The following is a 22,127-nucleotide window of genomic DNA, read 5'->3' on the forward strand; positions in this document are numbered from 1 at the left end:
TCTGCTGCAGATTTAACCATGTAAAAACCATACAGTTTGTACATTCTTCTTCTAATCAGCTAAGTACCGTAGGTGCATTTCCACAAAAAACCAACCCAAAACAACAAAACCAAAACCAAATCCCTTATTTTGGCCAATATATATTCATAGTTTCCTTCTCTGGATACATTCAATGATCAAGTCAGCAGGTATTTTATTTTTGTGGGGGTGAAAAAAATAGCACAGTTATGAACGAAATAGAGAAAAAGCATGAATATAAAATGAGCTATTCATATGTATTCCACAGTAATTGACCTCTACTCTTTGCACTCTGATCCTAGCTATGAAAGAATACTGCAAGGATGGTGTCTGTAAAATTTTGCAAGTTTCAAGGACAACAGGTCTAACTGTGTACTTTATTATGCATTGTCTCATACTTTTCTGAACCTTTTTTTATCACATATATATCAGTGTTTATTTCCTAGGTGTAGGTTATAACTTTCCCTGTGTGGGATGGTTTTAATTTTTTTTTGTTATACAGAAATTCTGAAGCCAACTGGTGCCATTCAGTGCTACTGGAATGCAGCTAATAGTAAACCACTGTGAGTTATTTATTACAATTGCACTGATATAGAGGATCTGTCTCTGTGGATTAAACCACAGCTGTTTTTTGGTAGATACACCCATACATATAATTATGGGGGTGTATAGATACATTGCACATACATGTGTACAAACACTGCTAAAGAATACAGACCCTCATTTTTTAACTAGGTGTAGTCACACAAGATCAATCCCAATATACAAAATAATAAACTGTTACAAACCACAGTACCATCACGAAAATTCTGGATTTTTTGGTGTAGGATTTCTATTTAGGGTGAATGTAAGTTGATATCCTTTACTTGGACAGAGGGGTCAGGATTGGAGCAGCTTTCTGACATCACTCGTAATTTAGCAGAACATCTTTAATTTAATAATTTCACAGAACATCTGTACGTGCAGTCTTAGAACAGGCTCTGTACAGAACTTTGAGTAATCCACTGCTGCCCTCAGCGTTAGAGTCCAGCCTAATGCCCTTCTCAAGGAATACATACATTCAGAAGCAAGCAGCATTGCACCCTGAGCATTTGCCTTACCTTTACAGTGCAGGAGAAAATGCCTGTTCATGGGGCTGAACTTTGCACTGAAGTATGTGCACTGGTCCTTCAAGAAGTTACACGAGAGACACTGACGGTTCAATGACCCCACTGTTGACACACTGGGGGAAGAAAATGATCAGAAATATTTTATATTGGAATAAAATATAACAAAGTAACCTTGGCTATGTGCACAGGGTCCAAAAGCTGCCCAAAGCACCCCTGGCTCTGCAATAACTCACAGTGCTGGAGGGCAATATCAGCATTAGTAGGAAACCATGAAAACCTCACTAACTTAAGATTTAAGCACTGAAAATAAGGTGATTTGCCCCCACACTTTAAGTTACATGATTAAACGCTATAAATACTTTTATTTAGAAAACTTTGATTACTTTTGAAACAGTCATGTTAAATGCTTGAATTTAGTTTTAACATTTTAGATTCTTATAAAGGAATAGCGAAGATGTAAGTGGTAAGAAATTTTTTTTAGAAACTTGCATTTTTTAGAAAATGGCAATTTTCATTTTGAAAAGCTGTGGCAGTTTCTTTGTTACAGCTCAAGCATAGTAATTTTTACAAAATGTAAATGATTACCAAGCACCACAGCACTTATGGCTTGGGGATGAAGAAGCTGATAACACTGTCCCATATAGCTCTTACCTGTGCAGCTGTCTTCCTCTTGGGGACTCTTCAGTGCTTAAGAAATAACTGTGTCCAAAAGAGGAAAAAAGTTAAAACTCAGTTTGGTAAACTGTCTGATTTTAAACTGTCTGATTTGGGTAGTGTTTAGAGAAGTGAGAGACACCATAAGTAACATTTTTAAAAATTAAAAGTTCACAAATATACATGAGGATAAAATACTTATATATAAACCCAAGTCCCAAGATTAAACTCAGATCCAATATACAGATTAGCTATTTCAGAAGCTATACAATTTCCTGTATAAACTGTGATGAAAACAGGATCTCATGTTTTAATTCCTGTCATGCCCAGGAGCTCCAGTAGTAACCAGGACACCTCTCTGCATATTAAAAATACAGAAGAGAAAGTTTCTGCTTCACTCCAAGAGTTTGCAATTTAAACCCAAGTAGCAGATAAAGGTCACAATGAAATTATGTCATATATTACAATAAGTCTTATGAGATCTGAGAGCATTTGTGAGTTGTAAACCAACTTTTCCTTCTATCTACTTTGCATGGGTGGAAAGAGACTTTGCAAGAACCCCAAGACAAACCCTTGGTGTTTCCCTGATAGGATCCCCACGAAGTTTCTGCTTGACAGGAGGCCAAGGCAGTCCCTCAAGTGGCTGAGACAGCCCTTATGCCATCTCACCTCTGTGCAGCCTGACTGCATCCAGAACTCATCTTTACCCCTGGGCCTTGCAGAAGTACCAGGAAAATTCTCTACGGATGTATTTTCAAAACCCATAGAAAGACTTGTAAAAAAAAGGGTTTTCTCCAGTACCAGTGGAAAAGATTCTTGCAGCCTCAAAAAAGTTCTTGTTGAAATATAATTTATTTTAAAGCAAAACAGAATTAGATATGCTTGTGTATTTTTTGCCATGGACAGATAAAAGTGAAAATTCAGCAAGATCCACTGAAGTCAGGTGAAGCCTTCAGACATTTGGTCTTAGTTCTAAACTCCTCCCCAAAAGCACCAAATATGCATTGCATTGCCTTCCACTCTCACTAACATGGGCTGTGGAAAGAGTTCTCTGTGAGAATCAGGAGCTCTGATAATCTCCATAAATAATTTGCATTTATGAAGTTGGATCAGATCCCCAGAACTCTGAGACCTCATGCAGTAGAGGTGTGATGTTTTATCAAGTACTAAAAATTTATTATGACTTCTTGTCTAGATTCCAGGAAAGAGGTTACCAAATGTTATTATTGCTGCACTGTGTGTTGATTCCTTTTATTCTGAAAAATACAGTCAAGTGATATCACAGTGTGATTCTTTCCCTCTGCATAAAAAAGCATTTAGGAAAAGAATGGCAGATGAATTGTCCTCTTATGTACTCAGGTGTGTCAAAGTTATGGTAATGCTCCAAAATGAAAGAAATATTGTTGTTTAATTTTGAGTTGAACGGATTCAACTTTGATAACTTGAATATTTTTATTAAAAAAGGGGATAGTGCTTACATCTTTTGAGTATTTTCATCATATGCCAGGATTTTGATAACTTCCCAGTTCCCCGATGTCAGGTGTCTCACGCTGATTTGTTCACTTTTAGCCTGTTGAGAGATGGAAAACATTAACTTTCACCTTGCCACATTCTTCTTCACCTAGCAGGATTGCCTGCACATGCCATTACTGATTGCAGCTTTTTAATCTTTAATATGCAACATAACATCTTTAAATTACAAACCTCACATTTTGACAGGCCTGAACTTCACTCATCCTTTCCCTCCCATCTATAAGCCTTTTAAAGTCATTAAAATAATCTTGGTTTTCAGCACAATTTTTCTTTCAGTTGCCCCCATGTCAACAAATAATAGAAGTCAGGAAGCAATGCAGGTAAAACCAACTCTTTGGCTGGAAGTTGCAGCAGACTCTTTATCAGACAAAGGTTAAAATAAAAAAAAATAAAAAAAAACAAACCCAAAGTGAGAAGCTTTTCTGAGGGAGTTTCCTAGTGCAAAAGGTAAAATCATGGCCCCAGCTATTGAAAATTAAAATTTCAACCCTCACAGTTTGAACACACTTTATGTACATTTTTCTATATTAGGGTTATTATGCTTGGCCTGGATATACATATTCTTAGTTTTCAAATTCAAGGCAAACTTAATAGAGAAAAGAGATGACATTTCAGAGGTGATAGTGGTAACAAGGCCTACAAAAAGTCATAAAGGCCAAAAAGTTTGGCCTTTTTTATTTTTAATCCATGTATTTCTGACCTGTGCCCTGAGCTCCACACCACCAGCAGCAATAACTAAAAGAAGCAAATGCACAAATATACCCCATGAGACATGCTGGGAGCTGGCAAGGCAGAACCAAGTCCCTTGGAGCTGATCTGATTCTCAACAGATCCACAAGGAAAGAACGACATAGCAACTCTATGACAAGCCTTGCAAGTACCAAATGAAATCAGGATATTGTGCTAGGTGCTGTCCATATGGTTATGTTCAGAAAGATTCTGATATTCAGTGCTGTCTCCAGGAATGATTAAAATAAGTATTAGTGATTTATTATAAGTGACTATTGCTTCTTTAGAGAGAGAGAAGCTGCAACTACTGAAATAGATATTTAAATATTAAGATCGCAGAACCTAACAAGAAAGAACAATAAAAAGCGCAGCCAAGCATTAATAAACATGGTTATTTTTCAAGGTTACAGCCATAATGCATAATTTATGAAGCTTGAAGAAAGTTATCCTCTTGATCCATTAAAGTTACTTTATAATTCTTATTTTGTGGTTGGAAAAAAAGGAGATTTTCTAGAGTTGCAGAACTCCATGAAAGAAATGTCTAGATACATAAGACATGATTCAATCTCATTTTGAGACGAGCTTCTTTTAAATATTTCATAAGTTACTGAAAGCATTTGAAAACAGTAAACCACACATCCAGCCCTCTCCATTCATACAGTAAATAATCTGTGACAGACAGTAACCTTTCAGACAGTAACCTCTCCCTGCATAAAGATTTAATTAGATGTCTCTGCTAACGTGCTTTTTGTCATTGGCACGTGCTTTTCTGAAGTGCAGTCAAAGAAATGCAGCCTGAGAAAGACCAGCATGCGGCCACATTTCCCTTCTCAGAGAAAAGCAAGGCACAACTTCCCAGGGACATTTTCTGGGAATCGCAGTGAGGAACCTCAGAGAAAGAAGAAACAATTCCTATCTCAATTGCTGCTCCTCTTGTTGTGCTCATGTGGAATTTGTTCTGGAGATTGTCTGCCCGGGGTGACCAATTGCATCCATGTGTGCATGTCAGGAGACAGTCATGAGATTTTGTTCAGTGGAGTTGAGTGCTTGTGCAGTTTCAGTTTAGATGTAGTGTAATATAGTGTAATACAGTACAGAATAAATACATAATAATAATACATAATAAATACATAATAAAGTAATTAATTAGCCTTCTGATATCCATGGAGTCAGATTCATCATTCTTTTGGACGAGGCTCGCTGCTTTTACAATACCAGCATTTGTTGTAAGATTTGAGAAATCAGCCTCAATGATTAAATCAAAGCAAGCCATTAAAATTTGCTTCTTTATCCCTTCAAGTCCACATTGGTTCTGTTTTAACTTTCCTGCACATGAAAACTGATTTCTGTCAATGGGCTGATGCCTCTACTGAGTGGCACCAGAGAACGAATGAGAATCCCAGTGCCAAATTCCAGAGTCACCCTTTTCCATCCTGGAAATGCTGTGACCATCTGGGTACTGGTGATTTGCTGACTGCTTTAAATTCTGCAGGGCACCTGCTGTGCTGCTGTGGCTCTCACAAGGTGTGACAAACATCTAATGTGACAAAGGGCTTTATGTGCAACGGTTAATATACTTTTCATGCCTCTATGTTTGCTTTAGAAATAATGGACAATCAGATTAATGCGGTGTGTAAAACACATCATATAAACATATTTCCTGCCCTTTACTGCTCTGTATCAGCCCCATTACCACGTAAGAATGTTGCTTACTGAAGAATAATGGCTGATACATGGGATATCACAGTTCCTTTTTCTCAGGAGCAGCTACATGCTTAAAGTCAAATTTGTCATTGGTGATACCATTCAGATTTGTTTATTCATGCTGATGGCAGGCAAAATAGAAGTATTTTTTTAGCTTTGGAGTTGTGCAGTACCCAGAGCTGCAATTCTGCCTAAAAGGGACAGAATACTAAATTCTGAAACATAAGCTTGACTTTAAACATTATTCTGCTGGAATTAAAAGATGTGTTCTGGAATTAAAATATGTGTTTAAAAGTAGGCATGTATTACCTTACTGAATAGGAGTGGGCTTGATCTTTGCTTAAATATTTTACTAAATTAGGATCAAGTTTCCTGGGCTTTTTAGTAGCAAGGAATGTCAGAGCCTACAAGGTTAAGGCAAACTTGATGGTATCTGTAACATCCTTGGGAATGTTGAAAGTGAACTTTCAGATCCAGATCATGATTATTTAGTGTATTTTAAGGTACTTATTCACACTGTGAAAGATACCAAACTAAGGCTTGATTGATGTGCTGGGTTTGCACTGGAGCCACGCACAGAAGTATTTTTTTCTGTGAGGAGCTGCTGAGAGCTTCCTCTGTGCCTAGCAAAAACCAATTGCTGGCTGGCTTTGAGAATAAGCATGTTAATAAGCCAATTAAAAAACAGATTCACCTCTGAGAGATTCACGATTTAAAACAAACAAATGCTGGGAATTCTCTCATTTCCTTCCAGCCTAGGAACAGGTAACAAGGCCAGCCCAGCTTTCTTTTAGTTACTGTTAATAAAGTTTTGAGCCTGCTTTGCCTTCCTCCTAATCCCATCTCATAGCAGGAAATGAGTACGTATATCCTAGTGGGCAGTATATTCTAGTAAGTATATTCTAGACCCACCACAACTGACTAAATGGAACTAAATGGCTCAGGTGTGAATTTTTATGTGGTTATTATATCAATACACCTTTACCAGACTGTCATCTGAGTTACTGTTTTCTTTAGGAAATGGAATTTGACATGTCTGTGATCCCTTTTATCTTCACTGACTTTTTCCTGATATATTTACTCTAGTGAATGAGTATCTTTGCTCTTGTTTCTTCAGGTTAAACTGTCATTAAAGTTCTTTTGTTCTTGTTCTGTCTGCAGTGCAATGTGAACATATTTCAGACTTAATAATGTTCATGCCAGAACACTGTCACAAAGGCAGATAACAGAGCTGCCTGGCACAAATCTGCTACTTTGATGTTTGGGTACCTTGGTAATCCCTCCTATGTCATATGGCTCTGCTAAAGCACCTAGATTAATGTTCTGATGATTTAAATAGATGCCTTGGAGTATTCTGTTCCAGGGTGTAATTTCCTTTATTAGTTCATCACAACTTCATACTAGTGACCTTCAAAGTCACACTGCAAATTTATCTTCGTTCAGATTCTTCTTTGGAAAAAGTAATGACCCTGGGAAATGGAAGCCGCTGAAAAATGTTGCAAAGGGTAATAAAAGAATCCTAACTTTCATACAAGTTTTAAGTTTGGGTATTGCCTCCTTTTACTGTTCTGTAAGAGCAGGTTCTGAACAGACATTTAAAATTATTTGTTATTTTAAAATATGCATGTATAGTGTATTTAGAGAAGGTAAAATTAGTGTTTATTCCAGAAGAAGTTATAAACACATCCCACTGTACTAAAAGACAAGCTAGGCAGGACAAATGACCATGACACAAGTGTTCTGATTAAACTGAAGGTCAGGCTTTGCCTGTGCCACAGTAACATCCCAGATGACCAGTAGGATGTCAGAAGCAGCCTGAGCAGAGCCTTACCTGCACAATGAACATGGCTATGTGGTGGAACTCGCCACGGCCACCCTGCTTCACTGGCACAGTCATGAAGAACTTGCTGCCATCCTTGGAGAAAACGGGCTCCTCGTTCTGTAAGTGTGGCATTGTGTTAGTCTGGCACACCTCTCATCACGCTTCTTAACAAAAGATCAGCCTCAATTTTTTTTGTCTCCTTGGTTTTGCTGTGCTCAGAAGTCAGTTGGAGAAAACATTCTTAGGTTTTAAGTATGTTCTGTTAAGTTTAACAAAAACGTGGTGGCTGAAGCTGAATATAGTTCAAGCCATGTGCAATCCTGTCCTAAAGGGTGGGTTACAGCCCTTGCAGAACTCTCTCTTACAATAATCTCTGCTAATTACCTCTGGTACTCTCATTCCTAATGCAGGGGGACTTTCCAGGACAGTGTCCTTTATAGACATACAAATAATGACAGAGATAACTCCTGCTGCTGAGAAGGAGAACAAAAGTTTCAATGGTTTGGACTCACTGAGCACATGTTTAACACCCACTGATTTTGATAAAGTTATATGGGAAAAAATAAGCACATTGAAGTGGTATTCTGAATCAGGGTTTTACCACAAACTGTAGCCTGATGTGATACCATCTCTCCATGTCTAGCTTTGCACAGAAATATTAAAGGAAATGGCTTGCTATAAAAGCATAGGAGTTTTTTTTGTTAAAATGATTTCTCATTTGCACATTGCAAAATGAAGCCTGAAATGTAGTTTAAATGGAATGTTTCATCCAGTTATTGGACAGTTCTTCTGAAGCTATGAAAGTGGAATAATTGGCTGACATATTAGTTAAACATATTGTTCAGGGTATGAATTTAGAAATATTTTACTTTCTCATTCCAATTATAGCCCATATGACCTCTAATCTTTGAACTCCTTCTGCTTTAATTTGGTGAGATCATTTTTAAATCAGAAACAAATCACAGTAAGTAGGACATGCCTGGAATGAGATTCATCTGGTCTGTCTTCCAGCATCCCAGACTTGTGTAGTTAATCAGCTGTTCATCTAAATGCTTACTCAACTGAATCCAGACAGACCAGAAACTGAAGGGAATATTGCCTCCAAAATCCTCACAGGTGTCTCAGGATTTTATTAGGTTATAAAATAACATACAGTTAAATAAAAATGACAATGAAGCAATTATGCATTATGCACCCAGAAATAGCATTTATACTGTACCTGTTTAGGAAGCCACAGATCTGACTGCATTTCATATTTCTAAAAGAAAAAAAATAGGAAAAAAATTTGCTTTTGTGGTATAGCTATAGATAAAAAAAATTCTCACATTCAGCAAAAGGTCTCTAGCTATTTAATATTTGGGTGTTTGGTTTTTTTTTTTTTAATTGTGTTACAATCTCCTCATCTCTTTGCTGGCACTTGCATTGAAACAAATGATAATTGAATTACAAAGACAGCTGCTTTATTCAGTTTTTGGTAGAACACCACAGGGCAACTAAGAATGCCATTTCAGTCCTTTCTGATTAGCTATCAAGAAGTTTTGCATAGGCAGCTCTACTTATTTTTTTCCTCTAGGCATCATCTGACAACTGGATATTTTAGGTCCTTCATCAACACTGGGCAAGCAGCCAGAATCAAGCTCAAATTGTGAGACCTTTTCAAACCACAATCCTGTGCTTTAATGGGTTGTAGTGTGGCATTAGTGATGAGAAAAAAAAAACTGAAAAAACAAATTATTGAGTTTTATTGTTCATACTCATATTTCACATCATGTCATTTGAAAAAAAAAATAAATAAAAACACCACAACAAAACAACCAAATATCATGCACACATTGTTGGAAAAAATAAATAATACACAACTGCTGCAAATTGTCAGTCACAGTGAAGTAATGAAAATTTATTAGCTATAGAAGAATCTGTACATATATTGCCTGAAAAATGAATATCTGTAGCTACTGCAGCAGTTGGTGTTATACATTCCTTTTTGAAACTGAGGACGTGTGCAACATCTTAGAAAGAAAAAAAAAAGGTTTACAGCTGAAACAAAATGGTGTGATACAATGCTAAATTCTCACATGTTTATCCTTTCCTCATCCATTAGTGATTTCAAGAGCACCACCTTATCCCAGAGGCTGCAGTGTAGGAACCCTCCAGGAGGAGCCAGGCCTGGGCTGTGCTCACAACAGTGAGAGTGCATCACAATCCTTCCTCAGCCCCCTAAAAATGTCCTTTGCTGCACTGTAAGTATTCTGGAGTGGGACTTCTCAGTCTGTCTCTCTTACATTATGTCCTGGATTACAGCTCCCTGGGTACCTACTTCCAACAAGTCCAATTGACCTTGGAGCACATAAAGGTTTGCCTCCCAGAAGCAGCTGCAGTGGTTCAGGACCAACCTTCTTAATAAAAAGAAAAAAGGCTCACAGGAACCAAATCTCCATGGTGACAATCTTAATCCATACTTTGGGGATTCATTCATAGTTTCTGAGTGAGGAAAAACACCCTGTAGTAGGCAGCAAAAGAAGAAGAGCTTGGAAATAATCTCTGACACTTCAATGTGACTGACTTCAGTAGCAGACACTGATGGGAGCCTTTTGACTCAGAGGCCAACATTAATCACTCATAACCATTTAAACTGCCAAATTATACCCTCTGTTTTGGAGCATCTGTTGGTACTGATATCAGCATGTACAGAAAATATTTATACTTTTAGCTGGTTCTGGGAAGAGATTGTGACTCAGAATGGGAAAGCAGCCAAATGCATTCAAGATGCAAGATTGACTGTGAAAATGGGGAGATGTAATGCAGGAGTGTCAGAAGTCAAAGTCTGAGTCCAGGGGTGGAATGTGTCTGGATTCAAAGAGAAAAATGTATTTCAGTTTGGCTTACATTCAAAAATGAAATATCCCTGTTGCTTTTCTTTTTTTTTTCTTTTTTCTTTTTTTTTTCTAAAGTTACTCAATTCTGTGATCAAATTTGAAGGAGCTATAAGAATTTTACACTTTTTCCTTAAGTGTATGGAAGCTGTGAGAGACAGAAAGATCTAAATTGAAACTCTGCAGGAGGAAAGAGGAGAAACTAGCCAGCTGAAAATATCTGTCAGAGGACAAGCTTGTCACTGCTCTAGCTATATCCCAAGTACATGATGTTCAGCAACTGCAGCTTCCAATGAGGCTAATGAATGAACAAAGCTTAGTAATTCTGAAAATGTCACTCAAAGTTGCTAACTGCATGAACTCATTTCACCACATTTGGAATTTTCTCACATCCATTTCCTCCCTGTTGACTAATTACATTGAGCTTGCAACTACTGCATCTGAAAACTGATTTCCAAATATCTTTTTCTGAATATGAAAACAAAATGCAGAAGAAACCTTGAAAAGAGACCTTGGGGGGAAAAAAAACAACACAAAAACCAAACAACTTACCCTGGTACAAGCTCCAGTTGTGGTTTCACAAACTGTAAGGATGGAGATATTCTGAGCTCTGTTTAACCACCTCACCACAGCCTTGGTGTTGCTTATCCATTTCACCATGGTGATATAATATTCCCTAAGCAAAACATTTGAAAACACAATGTTCAAATCATTGATATTTCAGATTAGACTTTAGAAAAAAACCCCTCATATATATAGTTCATTTAAATGCCTAATTTGTACTGCATGACAGTGCCTGTACTAAAGGATGGAGAAAATAACCCCAAATGTTCAGCATCTGTGTTCCTACAAGTGGGATGGCTCAGTCCTTCAGTGTAATGTTCCCCTGGGAAACTTTTGCATATATACACAAACTTTACCAACCATGAGACATATGCCTGCAAATACACATAAACTGTGTACTTTTGGAAACAAGCACTGAATTCCAACAGAAGTCAGTATTTTTCTACAACAAATAACTTCAGATGACACACATTTTTCAAAATAATCCAGTCCTACTGCCAAAGATAAAAAAAAAAAAAAGGTTCTATAATATTCGACTTCAGCTAGAGCCCACCTCAAAATTATAACATAACAAGTATTTTATAACAGGACTTCTGGATAAAAGGGAGGTCCCTCTCACTATCAATGTGTTCCTGTTTCTGTTTTAACCAACAGCTCATAATATCAGCCAAACTGTGTGTCCATCAGCAGAGCCCTGGCTGAGCACATGAGGCTTCCCTTGGGCTGCTGCTATGGAGGATTCGCCTCCCTCCTCCCAAGATCCTGCTGGGCTGTCAGGCTGGGGATGTTAAGAGAAGACCTGTTGCAGTCTGTCATCCCAGCCCAGCTCTTTCCTTCCCTTCTCCCCTGCTGGCAGCTCTCACAGTCCAGCTGAGTTATGTGCAACAGTGGAGTCAGCTGGTCTGGAAAAATCTCAGACCCCTGTTAAAACACAAGGCTTAGCTTGAATATTATTAGGCTTTTAATCTATGACTGATAGAGATCTCATTAGTCTTTGACAACAGGCTTTTAATTATACATTCAAAAGGCTCCTTGCTAGATCAGAGATGCTGAGCAGCACCAGCAGCAAAGCTGCACACAGGAGAGGCAGGAGACAGGAGTGCACTGCAGCTCCACCCAGCCTGGTGCTGAACACACCTGAGCAACCCAGCAGGCAGATTCCTTTGCCTTTCATATTTGACTTCTAGTAAAACGGGTATTTTCACATTTGAATACCAGAATGACAAATGGAAATGGGGACTGCAAGTGTGTTCTGAGTCTAATATTCAGATGTTTAATCTAACTGAGGGGCAAAAACATATGCACAAGTAAAACAAGATCTACCATGACACCAGGTGACACAAGCAGGAGAGCAATCATTTTGTGTCCCCAAGCTGCTCAGGCTCTATCATACACATCTCCAGCTTCCTCACAGCCCCAATTCCAAGAGGAAAAACTAATTGCATTCTGGACAAAGGACTGAAGCAAAATATTAAAGATGTTTTTCACTGAAGAAAACATAACTGTACATGTAAAATGGAAGCACCAGGGAGGAGACAGTAATTGCAGAAATACAACCATGTATCTGAAGGAAGATTGTCAGTCGTTTTGTGATATTAACAGTACATAGTAGGTGGAAAATTTTTCTACAGAATAAAACTTTCAGGAGTAAAATTTACAAGCATTATTCCTATCTTTATATCAGAATAGCTTGAACAGGACTTGGGAAATATTACCAAGCACCTTTACAAGATCCCTAAAAGAATAAAATGATTTTTTCATTGAATTTATTCATTGAATTTATTCAATCTTACATCAAGTTCCCAGATGCCCTAAAAATGAGGGAAACAGTTTTATGTCTTCAAAGGTCCTACACCAGGCACAATTTGGGACAAGTTGAGAATCTCAATGCTAGCTTTTGTAGTTAACTAACACAATCTCTTTCCCCTTCCCTTTCCTCCTCCCTTCCCATTTCTGTGGTTTCTCTGTGCAGGAGTGAATCTCTCCACAACAACAGATAGTTATGACCTGTATAACTATTTCTAGAAATAGTTTAATAAGTAACCTATAACTATTTCTAAAAATGTTTCTGCCCTGAAAGATCCTTAAAACTATATGTGACAATGAACTATTCAATTTCATTCTGAATGACTCCCATGACCTATTTACTAATAACTCCATAATGAAAGGGTTAGAAACACTGAAATAAACTGACTTCTAAAGGCAGCTGCTACTTTTACTAAAAAAGCTAACACTTCAGGAAAAAAAACCCTCCCAATAACTACAAACTTCAAAGATTTTCACTCTAGAAAAGCCATTTTAAAGCACATTTTTCATACCTCTATATATATTGATATATGGACATATATGTGTTGATGACCAGTGTGAAGACTGTTACTGAAATCCCGAATCAAATTCACAATTTACAGTAAAACTGGCTAACAATTATACAACCTTTCTAAGTTCTACAGCATGGAAATTATACCTTAATATGAAGGTATGAATATGAAAGTTAAAATGAAGAAGAAACTAACTTTTTTTCTCCCAGGTTTAAATACATTTACTCAGTCTTCTCATGCACTAGCAAGCCAGAATTTTCATCAATTGAACAAAGTATCTTTATCAAGAACTGGCAAGTGATTTGGCTTCACTTCAAGAAGACAAAGAAAGTTTTAAGATACTAACATTAATATTTGAGTCTACTATTACTTTCCATCTGCTGAGGAGGCAGAATGAATCTGAAAACCCTGAAGTGAAACCAAAACTACTGAACAGCATTTTCAAGATTATCTTTATCTTGGGGATCTTTTCTTACACATTGTTTTCTTACTTAATTTCTTTGTGCCTTCTGACACAAAGTTCAACTTTAATGCCACCAAGGAGTGTGAAGATGCTGATCTTGATGGCAAGAAAACTTTCAGAACTTACAGCACTGTTTAAATTAATGAAGTGTTGGCAAGCAGCAGCAGATTTTATTATGTTTTTCAGTAGTGGCCCATCAATAGAAAGAAAACACTTCAAAATGCTCAATTCATTCAAAATAATTTCTCTTACTAACACAATCAGAAGCATTCCAGTTGTCACTAATAATTGCAAGGCATAATTCACTATTAAACTATTCCTGCAATAAATTAGAGAACCTCAATTTATGTAGGAGAGCTACACCAGTCTGAGATCGGTTGCAACAGTTGGGAATAAGTGGCCACATCCTGGTTGTTTTGGGAACAATTACCATAAAACATTTCACCATGAAATTATATACCTTGCCTTAAAGCTGTCAGGTGGCATCAGTTCCAGGGTGTGTGCTGGTCCATACAGATTAACTACAAACAGCTTTACTGTGGGGTTTGTTTGACCTGCCTTTGGAAAAGAAAAAAAAAAAAAATAGGAGTTTTAGAGGCACTAAATCAGTGACAGCTAAGCAGACTCAGTTGTTAACATAATTCAGTATTTTATAATAATGAAAAGTTATTTAAAGCTCAAGTATCTTAAATCTGAGAAATTAATTTCATAGCCATATGAATCACACAGATGAAGATATGAAGTATTGAGTGATTCTCTCACACTGTTTGCTGATGGAACACCTTCATGTGCCTGTGACCAGCACTAGAAGTGGCTTTCCCCAGTTCAGTGAAGTCAGCTACCAAAACACAGTCAGTGCCTAAATCCACAGGTAAATCCAGCCTCCAGCTAAGCCTTTTTCAGATGCTGTTGTTCCTTCTTCTGAAAAGCTGAACTACCTCAGTCTGGGACAGCATTCTTCCTCTCCCACCTCTCTTTTTCTTTACCATTTTCCCTCAGTCTTCCCCCCCTTGGTTGCTGAGCTGAAAAGTCTCAATTTCTGGCCTGTACCAGGAGCCAGCTGCTTTGGCAGGCCAGCTCCAAGGGAAAAAAATGTTTCTTGTGGCTAAAGGGGAATAACATGACAGTTTGACAGATTCCCACTGGGAAGAGACTGATAAATCTTGAGGATATACAGGGAGGTGGGAATCATCCTTCTCCTGTAACATGGCTTGTTGCTAAGGGATGCTCCTGAGAGGAAGAGGAAGCAATGGAAATAGGAAGAGAGGTTCTCAAGGGCTACAAGGAGGGGCTACTAGTCCCACACCCCTGTCCTCGACATGCCATCCCCAAGTTTCAGTTTCCTGTCACAGGAATTACACTACATAACACCCTTGGGACACAAAACATGCAGTGTGCTCCTCAGTGGGGCTGAGCCCTGTTTAATACTGGAAGGAAAAGGTAAAAATCACTGATTCTGCAGATTTACTATTGTATATGACAAAGTTGTATACTTGGCTCTTCACAGGCTGAAATACACCCCCAAATTCCTGTTAGAAATTGGACTTATCTCAAAATGAAATCCAAATGCTGTATCCACTCATTTCTGAGTGGTATGGAGGACAAGGAAGTGGTATTTGTATGTTCTTTACACAGCTAGGAAAAATAAAGTCTCAAAAACGTTTCTTTTTTATAATACAGTCTGTGTGTATGACATGTACCCAGACACAGCATAAGCATGTTCCACAAAAATATGTGTGTTTCATTTTATTTTTTAATCCTAGACATAATTTTCTCTGATGGTTGCACTCTGTAATAAAGGCCAAATCTTTTTTTTAATCTCTGTTGCTACACCACCAGCTTCATTATCAATTAATGATGTTTAATGAGGAGCTAAATTTGTATTAAATGGAGACATTAAATAAAGATAATGTTTCTTCATTAATGAGATTACTGAAGTAGTATTGTGTATCACTTTTATTCTGAATAGCTAATGAAATAATATTACTGCTTGCTCATTTACAAAGCTGACTTAAAAATGTTCCTTATTTTATTCTTTGCTCTGTCACTCAAGGGATTTTGCCAATGCAAGTAATATAAACTACCTAAAATTACTGTTGTTTCTTTATTTCAGAGTATTATTTCATAGCACAAATATATGCTATTTATGTAATGTATGTTATTGTTTCATAGTACCTGGTACAGTCTAACTGTTCAGCCATCAAGAGTAAAGGTTCCTCACCAAAAAGCAGTAGCAGGAATAGCAAGGTAACAGGAATATTTTCTAAAGCTCTCAACAAACTTTCCCTGAAATGCCAGAGGAGTGCCATATAGGTGGACCTGCCAGAAAGGAGCCCAGACACTTTGAAACTGTGCAAGGTCTGGATAAACTGATCAGCTGGAAGATCAAAACAGCAGATCTGGAGGCACCTCACCAGAAAATCCCCAGAAAATGAGAAGTGATTTCAGGCATTACTCCTGGCTGTTCTTTCACTTTCCAAATCAAACCTAAAAAACCTTGTCTAAATCTTCTAAAACACTGACAGTTCTAATGTTTTTTTCTCTTTTTGATAGCCATGAAAATATGTTACTGTGGCTTATCTTATCCAATGCCAGTCTGTCACATTTATTAATAACAGCACAATCTACTGAGATCTCTGCATCTCTGCATCTGTGAAGGAACTTGCCCTGAGCTCTGCACACAGACTGACTCCAGAGCAGCTGGGGCTGGATCTTTTTCCTACACAGTCCTTCAAATGCTTTACCCCTCACTCTGAGGTGCTGGATTGATTTTACCAAACCAAATATCAGTGATGAAATTACTTAAATTAGTTTCTCTGCTGTCCCCTCATCCAATGGTTTCTTTTCAGGAAAAAGCAATTAAAAAAAAAAAAGGAATTATTATTATTTCCTGAAAAGCATCATGAACAAACCCAGCCTCTTTTACTGTCTGGAAACACTCTTTCCACATGGCTGAATATTATCAGTGATCACAGAAGAGGAGGTGGGGGATGCATTGCCACTCATCTTACCTTAGGGTATGGATACTGCTTTCCCTTTGGATACAGACCTCCCGTGAACCTGGGAAGAACCATGTTGGGCACCAGAGAGTCATTGATGGTCAGGAAGGCCAGTCTCTCCCCGTCTGGAGACCACCAGTGGGCAATGTGGGAGTGGAGAAGCTCCTCTGCAAAACCAGATTTCCTTAGGGTCCATGAAAAAACTCACACACAGCAGCCAGCTTGTTCAGCTGGCACCAAGTTATTGTCCCTGTGCCAACGTGAAATGTGGCTGCTATAATTTCAGTAATTTCACATCATCCTGGGCTGAATGGTTGGATAACAAGGAACACTGAAGGAGCATTTTCCTCAAATGCATACTTCCACTAACATCAATAAATCATCTAAATGTGAAAGACGATTGTTACTGACATATGCTTAGTTCTAGTCTATTCCAATATGTGTGTTTAGTTAAGTTTGAAATAATTTAAAATAATTTGGGGGTTTGGGGTATTTTTGGGATCACCAATTTTTTTTCTTCTCCTCTTAATATGTATTTTATTTATTCTCCTCTTCAGTATATCTTATTTCTCTGAGTTATGGCATCTGATAGCATGCAGATCTTCACACAGCCATATTTGTGTAATCATTTTTGGAGTGCAATATTATGATTCTCTTGTCTCAGTCTAGTGGAAAGCTTTAATTCTTGGGAAGTTCAGTTTTTCTGAAGTGAAACTTTCTGAAAATCTGAACCAAACTCTTTTTTTATCCAAACTGTATCTGCTTTCCAAATGAACCCAATTCTCTAAGAATGTCACTCAATGTTTTCTCACATTTATTGTCAGTGTATATCACAGTCAAAAGAAACAAACCAGAAGCAACCACAGGCACAGAACCCAAACTCCTGGAATCCCAGCAGCTCCTGAGCAATTCTGAATTCTCCCTGCACAAGCCTTCCACTTGTGAAAACACTTAGAATTTTCATTATGTATTTGATATGTTGGCCTGCTTAGTAAAGATTTTATATGTAAATCTGAAGAATTTGGCTGGAAAACCAATTGAGAATCGTGTACTGAGGGAAAAGGCCTGACTGCATACCTAATATGAGGACCTATCTAGCAAAACTACTTACACTGTCAATAGAGACTCTTCAAGTTGCTAATTGGATTCTGAGGGTTCTGAAGCAGCTAATGGGTTGAATTATCTAAGTTTAGGTAAAATGAGGCTGGGACCTATATTCAAAGTCATATATTCTGGGTCATGCTTCTCTCCCTGGCTGGATAACTAAAACCTTTTACACAGGAGAAGAAAAGAGAACAAATGATGAATATCAGATAGCAGAAAACCACAATTATGTTTGTTTTAAAATATTACTGTTTGCATTTAGACAAGGTTATTCACACAAAGAAAAGCTATTCCCAAATGCCTTGTAAGGCAAAACACTAATAAGAATCTCATGAAAAGATAAAAAAAAACAAATGAGGTCAAAGGAGGAAGAGTGCTTGATTCAACTGAAAATCTCTCAACTTCACCTGGAAAACATTCAGCCTGCTCAGCTTCTGATGCTGTTAAAAAACTGCTGAAAGTGGAGCAGTGCTCCAAGTTAATGGGAAAGGAGCAGTGTGCTCCTGTGCCAACAGACACTGGGTTTCTCCAGGACCTGCAGCCAGGATTCCCTCTCACCCTGACTCCCATGGTGTCAGAGCTGGGAAGGGCTCACTGCCCGCCTGCAGCCTGGGAACCCAGCGAGCTCTCTGCACGTCGGGAAATGCAACATCCTGCTCAGGATTAAAAACTGGAAAATAATGAGCAAAGAAGGCTTCTTCACTAAAAGAAGGCTTTAGGACATGATTCATGAAGAAAGCTTTGGGATCATCTCTCACAACACCTCAGAAACTTTCTAGTCCCAAATGAAACAACTTTTGCTTCTCCTGGCTGTGACTCTTATTAATTTCTTATTATCTTATTATTAACTCTTATTAACTTCACTTTGTTTTAGCAAAAAAGTGATATACTACATCAACTTTGATGAACTATATCTGCTTAAATTCTTCAATCTGCATGCTGTTTTGTAAGATTTTAAGTGCATATAAAATTATATTCCATTTAAAAAATGTTCTTTTGTTTTGAAATGTGCTGCCACATTAAAAGATTTCAAAACACTATGGAAACCTTGGAAGTGGGTAACTATCAGATACAGGCTGAGGGATGCAGATTACCATTCTAACTTCAGAGTTCACTTGGGCAGAGATTTGGAAAAAACCCCACAGTGAGCTGTTTGCTCATAACCACTGCAGTGGCAAGAGGTGTGGATAGACCATTTTTAAGGTGAAGTCCCATGCTGTATGGCATTAACACCATTCCTAAGAAAACTTCTTCACACAGGAAATTCTATACCTCAGGTAAATGAACACCAAGTTATTTATCTATAGAATACATAAGTCTCATAGAAAGAGTAGCTGAAATGTGTAAAAATTTTAAGCTGTTATACCAAGCTAAATAATCTGCTCCTTTATTTTTTCACCCTAAATTTATCATTATGTTAAAAGCATTTTGGGTGTAGAGAGAAACATTCCGTGGTACCAGCAGCAGAAGACAGACTGAGCTATCCCCCACTCAAATCTGGGTGCCCTTTTCTGTTGGGATGTTTTAACTGTAAATGGATCATCACTGTTGTCCCTAAAAGCAGCCAACTGAGCCCTTTCCCTGCTCACTTTTTCATGCCACCAAGAGTCCATTTGCTACATTCTGGTTTGAAATGAATCCCTCTTTCTCAGAAAACACTGCTATATGCAAACCAGCAGCCAAGACAAAGAATGAGCAGACACAAAGGCAATCTTGCAGGAAAATGAGAAGGGGAACAAGCAAACTCACCCTGAGCATTTTCTGGAATGAACAGATTTGTGCTGCGGGGTCTGTACAAGGACCTTGCATCTGTTTTTATAAACAGATACACTTGTCCAGCTTACCTTCATATAACCAGTCTGTAATTCCATTAAAAATAATTCCTTCTTTTCCTGAGGATGTCAGGCGCAATGAGCTGCTCTTTACATCAGGCTGATAGTAGATGTTATTTTCAAATATATAAATCTGGATGAGGTAAGAGAGATGGAGAGAAAACCAACATTTTGGTAGATATACATGAATGTTCAGCAATGAATACATAATTTACTCAGGCTCAGAACAGTCTACAGAATAATTCAGCATGAGTTTGCACCAATATTGTCTTCATATTCCATTTTATTACAAAATTGGACAAACTAAACAAACTTTTAATACTTATGGCAAGCAAATCCTTCTTTTGAAATTGTCTTTCCAGTTGAAATATTCCTATTCATGTTAAAAAATATTATTGCATTATTCAAAATCATGCAGGAGACAAGCTTTATAACAGTTGAATGAATAAAGAAATTTTCATCTGGTTTTCTAACTGTGAAATGAGACACACTTCTGCAAGGACATACAACACAGTACAAACATCATAAATGCAAGTTACAGCTTTGTATCATGGTGTGAGAACACACTGGAGAAGCAAAAACAAATAGCAGCCTGCAGTTAACTTTTCTCAGCTGGCTGATGACTTCTGACTGACACACTAATGCTTTATCTCAAGTGTACTACATAACTGTTCTTTATTTTTCAACTCTGGGCTCCTCATCCTCCTTTTCCTTCTTCACTGCCACTCATTAGCCTTGTCTGCTCTTCTTTCCCTGCTCACTTTGTTGCAAAGTGTATAAAGTTCATTCATTTTGGGAGGCTGAGCCCAGGTTCCATGACAAAGCGCAGTAAATCACATTTACCACGTGGGCACTTCCACAGCTTAACACCAAAATCACAGCAACAGCAAGATCATGCACCACCTCAATTCACACTGAGAAAATGCATCTGTGACAGGACTAAAGAAGCCAAATGCCACAGAAGTTTTTGTTACACCATTTCAGCACTGTACACTCATATACAGTGTCTCAGGGAGTGTAACAGGAGGTAAATATATTCCCACCAAAGACTATTTAAAAAGCCTGGTCATTTATCATTCTCTCATACTTCCATAATAAACGACTTATGGGAAAATACTAACCAAAGAGCAAAGTTTTATTATCACTATTACTGCTGTTCCCTTTGCTTCTAAATTACCCTCTGAAATAGATTTTCCTATGAGTCCCCAAACTAATGATTTTTAGCAGTAGCCACTTCATGATTTCTGCTGCAGAAAGATATAAAGCTGAGGGTTTTTTTCATACCATGAGCAATGCAATGATTTTAACCATTACTGGGAAGTGGGGGTGACTTAGAAGTAAGTCCTTTATGGCCAGAATTCAAAGCTCAGCAGTGAACTCAAAACTGAAGCAAAAATAGCTGAATCAGTTTGAATAATCCAAAATGTACTGAGCTTTATATTGGTACAGAGAATTTCTGGGAAGCTGATGTATCACCCAACATCAACACCAGAAGAAAACAACCATGAGAGAACGCTGGATGTATCAAATGCTGGATGCTTTTGAAATAACATCATCAAGAACTTCCTGAAAATGTGTATTTCCACACTAAAAATGCACTTTCATTTCTAACATAGAAAAAGTTAATACAAGCAAAACCAAGGCATGGTTAATTGCTTATAAAAGAATTTAACCAAGTATTTGTTATTTATATCAACTAAAACTATTGCTATAAGACTCTATTACAGGTAGATGTAGTGAACCACTCTAATGACTATTGCTTCCTATGAAGCAACTTCTTACTGAGAGCTGACAATCTCTTCTTATTTGAACAGCGGCTTTCAAGATGCTACCAAAAAAGCCTACTTGGTCAAATGATTCTATTTTATTTAATCTTCTTTAATTAAAAAAAAAATCTAATTAATTTTTGAAGATCTGGAGTATGATTTGTGCTTCTCTCTCCCTTTTCAGGCTGTTAGTGTTCTCAGTCATGAAGATGCCCACACTGTCTTGTCTCTGCAGTGAAATCTTTCATCTCAAATGATCAGTCACAAAATACAGGATTAAGAATTACTTGTTTTATGACTGAACCCTGAGAAGTATTTTAACCCTGAGAAGGTTTTTAATCCTGTTATTACTACCGATCAGGCATTGCTAATTCCATTTGACAGATCCCAGTTAAGTAAATATCTCTGAAGGATACTCACTGTTGTGCCACTGACTGTGGCTGTGTCATCTTTATTCCTCATTCATTTCATAAAACAGCTTTGTCTCCATGCTAAACCAGTTCTCAGTCCTCACAGTCTTAGTCTACTCCATCATCCAAAGTGTCCCCTCTTTCCTTGTCACCGCTGACCCATGTTCCTTCAACTTTGAAAGCTGCTCCAAACCCCCATTTTTTTCTTGAATATACATAGTGGAACATT

The 22,127-nt window shown here is 37.7% G+C and overlaps 1 protein-coding gene across 1 annotated transcript in view; it reads right to left on the reverse strand.

Annotated features, from left to right (window-relative positions):
- DPP10 (dipeptidyl peptidase like 10) overlaps nucleotides 1–22,127 on the reverse strand; it is a 244,744-nt gene that overhangs the window by 21,856 nt on the left and 200,761 nt on the right. The window contains exons 8-16 of the mRNA XM_041405727.1: nucleotides 19,735–19,855; nucleotides 16,799–16,953; nucleotides 14,248–14,345; nucleotides 10,995–11,118; nucleotides 8,789–8,827; nucleotides 7,579–7,686; nucleotides 3,260–3,351; nucleotides 1,779–1,826; nucleotides 1,119–1,240 (exon numbers count right to left, since the gene is read on the reverse strand). Of these exons, the coding sequence (XP_041261661.1) occupies nucleotides 1,119–1,240; nucleotides 1,779–1,826; nucleotides 3,260–3,351; nucleotides 7,579–7,686; nucleotides 8,789–8,827; nucleotides 10,995–11,118; nucleotides 14,248–14,345; nucleotides 16,799–16,953; nucleotides 19,735–19,855 (907 nt within the window). The remainder of the gene's footprint in view (nucleotides 1–1,118; nucleotides 1,241–1,778; nucleotides 1,827–3,259; nucleotides 3,352–7,578; nucleotides 7,687–8,788; nucleotides 8,828–10,994; nucleotides 11,119–14,247; nucleotides 14,346–16,798; nucleotides 16,954–19,734; nucleotides 19,856–22,127) is intronic.

Source organism: Onychostruthus taczanowskii, unplaced genomic scaffold (genome assembly GCF_017590055.1).
Source record: "Onychostruthus taczanowskii isolate IOZ18803 unplaced genomic scaffold, ASM1759005v1 scaffold10, whole genome shotgun sequence".
In the NCBI taxonomy this organism is placed as follows: domain Eukaryota; kingdom Metazoa; phylum Chordata; class Aves; order Passeriformes; family Passeridae; genus Onychostruthus; species Onychostruthus taczanowskii.